General features: G+C 42.7%; 1 protein-coding gene across 1 annotated transcript; it reads right to left on the bottom strand.

Moving 5' to 3' along the window:
• Positions 1-1,412: 1,412 nt before the first annotated feature.
• Positions 1,413-8,621, bottom strand: LOC311322589 (up-regulator of cell proliferation-like; the record flags this gene model as incomplete). Its single annotated transcript, XM_084454676.1, has 4 exons — positions 8,589-8,621; positions 5,390-8,480; positions 2,017-2,196; positions 1,413-1,515 (listed from the first exon to the last, which is right to left on the bottom strand). Exons 2-4 carry the CDS (start codon positions 8,467-8,469, stop codon positions 1,413-1,415), a joined length of 3,363 nt encoding a protein of 1,120 aa, XP_084310802.1. The 5' UTR covers positions 8,470-8,480; positions 8,589-8,621.
• Positions 8,622-8,856: the final 235 nt, after the last annotated feature.

Below are 8,856 nucleotides of genomic sequence, written 5' to 3'. Positions count from 1 at the left end.
GGCTTTCAGTCAATGGAGGGGGACTTTCAGTCAATGAAGGGGGACTTTCAGTCAATGAAGGGGGACGTTCAGTCACTCAAGGGGGACGTCCAGTCACTCAAGCGGGTCATCCAGACGAGAGATGGTCGGCTGAAGGGCAAAGTCGGCCCAATCTGAAAAGCATCACCCAGTAATGGGTAATTGTGGGACTATATTCATGTAACCTCACTACACCCCACTTCAGTATTCAATGTGTATTATAGCGTGGCAGTTCCACCACCACACATGAGTCAATTTTAGTGCACAATGTTTTTAAGTTGTTTACAATAAGTTTGTCAATCATTAAGTAAAACACTGCCAATGATGTTGTGCCTACTATAATACATGACATGCATTAAGAGCGTACTGTGATTGCCGTTAAGGCTGTTTGGTATTACACTGTTTAAATCTTATATTCACACTGGAGGGTACAATGTAAGCACTGGAACTTCAGTTACTTTGTGGTTTATGAGGCTTCTCGCTGAAAGGTTGCCGTAGCTGTCTGGGGTTTCCGGGCAATGGTGGGTTCTTAGGAATCAAACCCGCGCGGCTCTGTCAGTGAAACGCTTGATGGTAAGGAGTGATTGTTTTTGGGCAATGGAGGATCATTAATCTGCCTAATGGCATTAAGTGTGGCCAGAAGGCGTGCTAGAATAAACCATTTTTTGCCTACAAAGTAACTGATGAGCATGTGAAAGTAAGCTATATCATATTAGTTTGTATCTTTGATATTTTGAGGCCAATACTATTACTATGTGATTGTTTTTAGACTATATGAATCATTGTGAATGAAGTTTTATCTGGCCTCTAGTTTGGTAACTCTTATACTTAACTTTTTTATTATGTTTTTAATCATTCTGTTGTATGAATATTGATCTGTGACTCTATAGTCACAAAGGGGGGAAATGTCGTGTATTAATTTGCCTAACTAAGCTCGAACCTTTGTTCTAATCCAGATTATATTATGTGTCTATTCTTAAAAGTCAGTTTTAGGCCCGAAGTAGCATTTAGTATGACAAAACAGTAGGCCAGTTCTGTAAGGGAGGGGGAGAGCAGTTGCTCCGTGGGAACGCAGCTGTGAGCAAAAGTAACATTAACCGTGATCAGTAATGAGCCAGCAGATAACGGATCAGGCTAAGAAACAACACTGCGTGAGAAAGCAGGTGTTCTCAAAAGAGCGCCTCAGATACGGTATATAAGACCCAGTGAACCATCAGTCGGGGTAGTATCTCTCGAGAGCTTACCGGTTTTAATTGTCTGTTACTGTTTGTACAAACAAATAAAGCCATTGCATTAAGTTCCGATTACCAGTGCCTTTTTGATTTGACTTCAACTTACTCAACTATTGAACAAAGACCATTTGAAGATTGTAACAAGATCAAAGGCGTCCTTATTCACGTCACACCCTTGTCATACTCAGCTGAGAGTGTTTTCTGCATATCGTGTACAGACTCTGTAAGGTAGCCAGCAAACTCTGCCACATTAGCATTATTAAGTCTAATAAAGGAATCAAGAGCATCCTTGGGAATGACAAGTTCCTTCTGAAATTCACTGCAAAAGCTTTGAATAAATGCCTTGATATCATTTTCAGCTTTTGCTTCTTTTTTATTTGACACGGCATCAGTGATCATTTTAACTATACTTGAGAGTTGTTCTTTCTCCAGTTTGCTTAGACTGCTGTGTTCATTTGAGAGGGTAATGACAATTTTGTCAAATAGCCACCCCTGCACAAAGTCCTCATAGTTCCTTATGTACTGTTTGTATCTGACATAGTCAAATTTAGTCAGGAGCTCTTCTAAAATGGAGAACTGGAAAGACCCTCGTGTGCTGTAATTTTTGGACCCTTTTCCGGTCTTCATTATCTCAACAATTTCAGGACCAATCCGTTTTGTCACATAGTCCTGTACAGCTGGCTGCAAACACAGTTGTGTGAATTCTTCAGCTTTCTTCTTACACTGGTTTCGTTCATGAAACAAGTCAAGGAAGTCATCACAGTACTTGCTCTTAGACTGCTCCAGGTATGTTCGAGGGTCATTGAGAGTGATGAAATCATCATGCTTCTGCTGAAACTGTCTTGCTGCAATGCCACAGATGTGTAGCTTCAGCGAAACCTCACATTTTTCTGGGAGTCTCTTTTTGCTTTTTGACAGCTTTTCATCAGTTATTTCAAGCAGCTCTCTGATGTATGTGGCATGGTAATCTCCGTCACTTTTAACCTTATGTGTGATGAAGTCCTGACACTGTGATATAATGTTGTCACAGAAATCCTGTAGTTTTTGCCTATTATGGTCACTATCCCAGTACTTTAAAGCACTTTTAGTCTTCTCCCACAAACCCAGCGATTCCACAATAAAGGAGCATTGACCACAATTCTTCAAATTGTTTTCAACCACCAACTGATTGACATTGCCCCCTCTTGTATTTGTGACAGCGGCTGGTGATTTGGTCCGCAACTCGGCAAACCCCGAAATGCGCTAGAGGGTAAAATATATAAAAAAACGTTTTTTTTCGTTTTTTGTTTTTTGGTGTATTACCAAAGTTGAAGTTGTGAAGAACCTACTTACTATAACAGACAACAGTTTTAGGGTCACGAAATACGTTTAATTAGTCTGCAAACTAAGCTCGTTTTTAGCTGATTTCGAGCCGGGTTTGGGGGCGGGCAGATCGATTAGCATGATTTGGTTTCATTGGCTATTGCTTCCGGGTTCTCCGCCCCCACCCTTCCCCAACACGCCGGTGTTTACATTCAATTATTTTACTGTCCCAAGTTTAACCATGGATGCTCCAGCATTTGCTAAAGAGAAGACGGGGATGGCATCCAGGGCATGGAAAGAGTTTTAAGAGCAGCTAAAACTCCAGCAGAGCAGGACTCGTTCGTACACGGAGTTTTATTCTTGATGACCTGTGATACAGAGATGACTGTAACAAAGCATGCTGCTACCAAGCGAACGCGAACGACGTACCAGATTCACACCACCGCCAAGCATTCTGCTTTGCTTTGGGGTAAGCTGATCTTTATACTATCTGTGCTGTTTATATTACATTAACGTTAGTCGTTTAGCAGAAGCTCCTTTCTAAACAAGTGACTAAGTCTAGCTAGCATAACAAAGGCTAGCTAGCTAACGTTAGCTAACATGCTAGTTAGCGGAGCTAGCCCTTTGTTCCTAAACTAGCCAGCTAATATCTACCTAGGTAGCTATATTATAGAGAGAAACAGAATGAGAGAGCATGAGAGCTATGGTAGTCTGACACCTTTTTCTTTGTTTTGGTTACAGGATGAGCAAAAACCAGCTCCAGCTTGTAAGGAATTGCAGCTCTCCCTTCATACCAGCCAGCAAGAAGATCACTATGCACTACAGCTTTGATTTTGCACAACAGGTGAGAATACGTTCATCCTATCATGCATTAGCTAGTCTATTTAATCAACACATTCTGGTACTATTTTATCTATATGGAGTGCCAGTACTGTGGGCAATAGTTTAATGTATTTTCCTCCTTCTATTCTATTGCAGTTTTGATGCTGAGAGACCTGGCATGGTTGTGGCCAGAGAACACTGTGATGCACCGGCACCGGATGTCCTGCCCCCCAGAGAAGGTCTTCTTGTGCAAGCCCCACCCGGACTGGACATGGCCAGACAGACGTATCTCTTTGACAAGATCAGAGAGTTCTGTTCTGATGAGGGACGAGACGTCACATGTCCCCCGCCAAACTCCACAGCAGCTCAGAACAAGACTGTCCGCTTGTAGATTCACTGCAGATCATCAGGACGGACAGCACTGCAGGAGAAAGGCCACAGCCTTTCCTGTTTTCCTGTTTGTATACTGAAGCGTTGCTTGTTCTCTTGCACAGACTTGCCCACACTTGCACAGACTGAATTGTTAGAATATTGAATACTGAGCTGAGTACTGTTGTTATTACCTTGAGTATTGAGCTGGGGACTGTTATTACTTTGTTGCACACCTGTTCTGCATCCCCTCTCCCTAGTGCCTCTCTCTCTCCCTCCTATCTTCTAACCAGGTCCAGTGGATGCCCCACTGTCACCAGTAGACCACCCTGAGTCCGATAGATACCCCTGTGTCTGCTGCAGATGTCGTAGCAAATTAGTTAACACACACACACGCACACACAGACATACAACAGTCCACTTCCGGCCTTAGGCCTGGGTCCAGTACCCCCTTCCCCTCACCCTACCCCGGGTCCGTATCCTCTTCCTACCCCCACCTTACCCCTGACCCCTGCCTCTACCTGGACCCAGGCACACTCACACACACACTGACATACACCAGTCCTGGGCTAAGATCCCCTTCCCCTCACCCTAACCCGGGTCCGTATCCTTTTCCTACCCCCCACCCTACCCAAAACCCTGCCTCTATCTGGGCCCAGGCACATTTATGCACACACAGACATACACCAATGTTTGCCATGTCTCTCCTATGATGTTATTAGCCTCTCTTACTCTGAAAATGTAATTTAATGTTATTTATTGCTCTATAAATGTTCTTAGCCGGTAGACAAACATACTCCAGGAGCTTGCTCGATCGCCTCGTTGAGAGGGGTCAGGGAAGAATTTTTACAGCTCACTTATCTGGCCCCCGGGTGATTACTGTTTTTTGCTTCCCTCTGGAATATGTAGGGGTGGGATGTCTGCCCACCTCCCTTGTTCTCTGTAAAGCGCATTGTGTTGCCTCTGGGTATGAAATGCGCTATATAAATAAAGCTTTGATTGATTGATTGACTTGATCACAATGAACACTATGCACCTTGTCTATAAAACAGACAACTGACTGTACACTTTAACACTTAGACTGTTGCCTTTTTTTGTACACTTAACTACTTATGCTTGTACTTTATATCATGTATGTGACAATAAAGAACGTTAAATTTGAACTTCATCTTATATTGTTCTTAACTGCATTCACAACACAAGATTAATACTGACTCAAAGAGTGTGGGGTCATCAGTGAGAGAGCACCCCACTTGGCTGCCACTCTCAGGTAATACCCCAAGTTGACAGCCACTCTGACAGATAATGACAGATCGTCCAGTGGGGGAGTGGCTGGGGGTGCGGTTACCAGGCTATTGTTCACGCCCATTACCTGGCAGTCAGAGGTGTGAAAATGTTGGAGAACTTTGGAGGGGGATTTCTCAGCTAAGTTGATTTGGCAGTACTAGCATTCAAATAAGCATATCTTCTTCAAATATGTTCAGATTTCAATGTATGAGACCTCATTTGAAAGCTTACAATCTGCACTTTCATAATCTGTAAAAAAACTGAAAAATGAAAATGCCTAGTTGAGGACCAAATTACCAGCGGCGGTCACATTTAAATTTGCTCTCAATTCGTTGAATACAGCTGTATCGACCTCTTGCCTTGGGAGTCCTTTGAAGTGTATCTCAGACAAAGTAATTTTCCACATGCTTTCGAATTCGTGTCTGAGCTCCTCATCTGATAATTCTTTCTGTTTACAGTTTTTTAGCAAATCTAGCACCTTCTTTTCAATTGTATCTGCCTGTGAGCTCTTGATGTTGTCCACCTTAGTCATTCCCTTTTTGATTTCAACAGCCCCCTGTAGTTTGTTTCGCACTGTATTCTCTGTTACTCTTCTCAGGGTTTTTGCACTGCTGACAAAGTCCTCCTTATATTTTTCGACGAGATTGACATGTCCGTCTTCCTTCTCAAAGTATTTCTTCAGGTTATCTTGAATTTCCATTTCTCCCTTTGACAGTTCAGCAGCCACTTCACAGTTTAAGTCTTCTAGCATATTTCCAATGAACTGTTGTGAATTTGGATCTGCCATGCCAAAATTTGAGATTTTATTTTCAGCAGTCGTCATCCAGGCATAGATCTTCTTCTGGAATGACCACTCCCAACCATTGTACTCGCTGCATAATGTAGCATAGGCATCTGCAACCAAGCTGTTCCTGAAACTGAAAATGAATTTCTCAAACTTCACAGATGTCCACAAATCCTTTGTCCACTGCACAAACTGTGTCAAATTATCGTTCCTCCTGCAGTTAATGAAATCTTGCATCAATCTCTTCTTGAAGTGATACACAGCCTCACTGTAGCCAGCATTGACTGGAGCCATCGGAGGAGTCCCATGCCAGAGCCCAGGAATGTAACAACTGCTTGTGTCTGGATCGTACTTCATCACATCTGTGAACTTGGTGATGTTCTCCTTCTTCTCCATTTTGGCTGCTGCCAGGGTCATTTCATCCAACTGCTCCAACAATTTCTTCCTGTCTCTCATATTGTTGTCATGAGCAGACATGTCAGACACATTCTGGTGCACAAAATGGCAGATTGGCTTCTTCCCCACTTCCTTCATCCTGATGAAGGCATGGACCACAATCTGTAGGATATCCTTCATTTCTGTGGAGTTCTCCATGGCAATGTTGATGATCGTGATATCACTTAGCCCTATGACGAGTGTTGCCAGTTCATTGTCATGTTCATAGCTGTCATCCAGTTGAGCCAGTTCAGGTGATTTCAGTCCCTCTGTGTCAATGACCATGATATAGTCACACTTCAGCTCTTCCTTGACGTCTTTGTCTGCCTTTATCAGAAGCATGAATGCACCTCGAGTACATCTTCCACTGCTGACAGCAAACTGGACCCCAAACATGGTGTTGAGGAGAGTGGATTTTCCTGTGCTTTGCACCCCTAAAACCGTCACAATCTTGATTTTGCTGTTGGAGTCTACAAGATCATGAAGATGAGTTAGAACATCTGATATCCACCTCAATGGAATGTTTGATGCATCTCCGTCCACAAGCTCAATGGGGAAACCATCCAACAGCATCTGAGCACACAATCCAGGCAAATGTTCCATCTGTTTTCTTCGGGGGCTGTTTTCAGGAAGGGAACATGCAGATTCATACAACTGGCCCAACTCACGGAAGAAGTGCTCAAGTCCCAAAGAACAATCGGATATTTTCTGGTCCAAATCTGCAATGCTTTTTTTTTCGTCTGGAGAGTTTTGGCAGAGAGCTTTATATTTCTCTCTCAGATGTGTTAGGTTCTGCCGTGAGAGGTTATCCAAATTGATTCGCATCCATTTGAGGAAGTAGGATCTCTGCAATCCTTGGTTTGACATTCCAATAATGAATTTCATCATTGCATCTGACATGTCTTTAGATTGTTGTCTATTTCTTAGTTCCTTTTCCTTCTTTTCCAGCGAAATCTTGTAGACTTCAATGTTTTCATTCCCTGATTTTCGCAGTCTACATCGCTCTTTCTCCAATTGGGAGAGTTCTTTCCAGATTTTCCCTTGTAAAGGTAGCTGTTTGGCCTTGAATTCCAAGGTGTCAGTTATGTTGCTTGTGATCGCCTCTGCCATCTCCTTTGCTTTCTGGCTCTCTTCATTGTCCTCATCAACCAGAATCCCACACTGCCGTGCTACACAAGCCATGCCTTCCATTGTCAGGGGACTTTTTGCTGCGTTGCCACCCACACGAGACTGCAGTGATTTTACAAACTCTGCATCATTCCTGTTTTTCTTGACAATCACATTTTGTGCTTTTATGTAACCACCTGTGGTAATTTTTTTCACTGTATCTTTGAATGCTTTTACTTGAGAGTTGACAATTAGAAATAACTCTGCTTTTGTGTTTTTGTCCCTCAGAATATCAAGATCAGCCTCTACATCATCACAGAAAATGTAAACTGCTGATGATGTCTGACACAAAAAGGAGAACTGTTGGTCAAAGGATCTGATGTCTCCTCTAAGATTGGCCACGGCCACTGGTATATTGAACATGTCTATGTTTTTGTTCCCACATGGGAGGTACCAGCTCATCTCAACTAAGCCATTGGAAATTCTCCGTGGGGCATCGCCACACTCCATGTCATGATGAACAAACGTGTCATGGTACTGTTGAGGGTTGCTAAGTAACTTGTTCAAAATCTGAGACTTGGACAAGCTGCTCTCTCCTAGCCTGACAAATGACACCATTGGGATATTAGAGTTTACAACTCTCTCCTCAATGAGGGACTTTGAAGCTTGAGACGAGGGTCTAAACTTCTTCACTATGTCCCTCATGGCCCACAGCATCAGAGTACTTTGTTTTGTGTCACAGTTTGGTAGCAGGAGAGGGACAGCAAACTGACAGACAGACATTTTCAGGGCTAACTCCTGGTGCAGAAAACGATCTGAGCAAAGAAATAGTGCTGTGATCAGATCTGTTGGGTTAATGGCATTGTTGTCATCAGCATCTGTTTCTAAGTTGTCTATATCATAACAGGGAAATTTGGGTTCACTGGATTCACACTTGACACCTCTGGCATTTACATTTGCCATAATCAGTCTCTTTAAGAAAGCCCCTGGTAGTGACTCCAAGGTGTTAAGTGGCTCATCTGAAACAGTCTTTGCATTTATCTCAAGGACGGTACTTAATGTAAGCTTGTTTTCATAGTGGTTTTCCAGTCCTAGGAAGGCTAACAGCTCCATGAGGCTGGGTCCTGTGAATTAAAAAGATTACAGATTAGATTGTTAGTATATTGCTAAATGCTTGCTGAGTTTTTTTGTTTTTTTTTACTAGGTAATATACTTTTTACTTGGACATCTACCTTTGGAGATCTTGGCTTCAGCAGCTCCTGACACTGGTCCTTGAAGACTTTTCTCTGTTTTCTAATGAAACGTTGAAATGCAGAGGTTAGAATAGTGCATTACAAAAACATAATTAACCATCAAAAACATAATTAACCATCCACGTTACAGTTTTTTGGGGAGGGCACTTTCTCAAAATCAATAGCCTACGGCCTTCTTTATGCACATCCCAGGACAGATATAATTGTCATCCTCACAATCGAAAGGGGCGTTATATCGTATTTGGAT

Source organism: Borostomias antarcticus (genome assembly GCF_949987555.1).
Source record: "Borostomias antarcticus genome assembly, chromosome: 20".
NCBI lineage: Eukaryota > Metazoa > Chordata > Actinopteri > Stomiiformes > Stomiidae > Borostomias > Borostomias antarcticus.
Note: the sequence above shows the minus strand (reverse complement) of the source record. Positions and strands in the feature narration are given on the sequence as shown.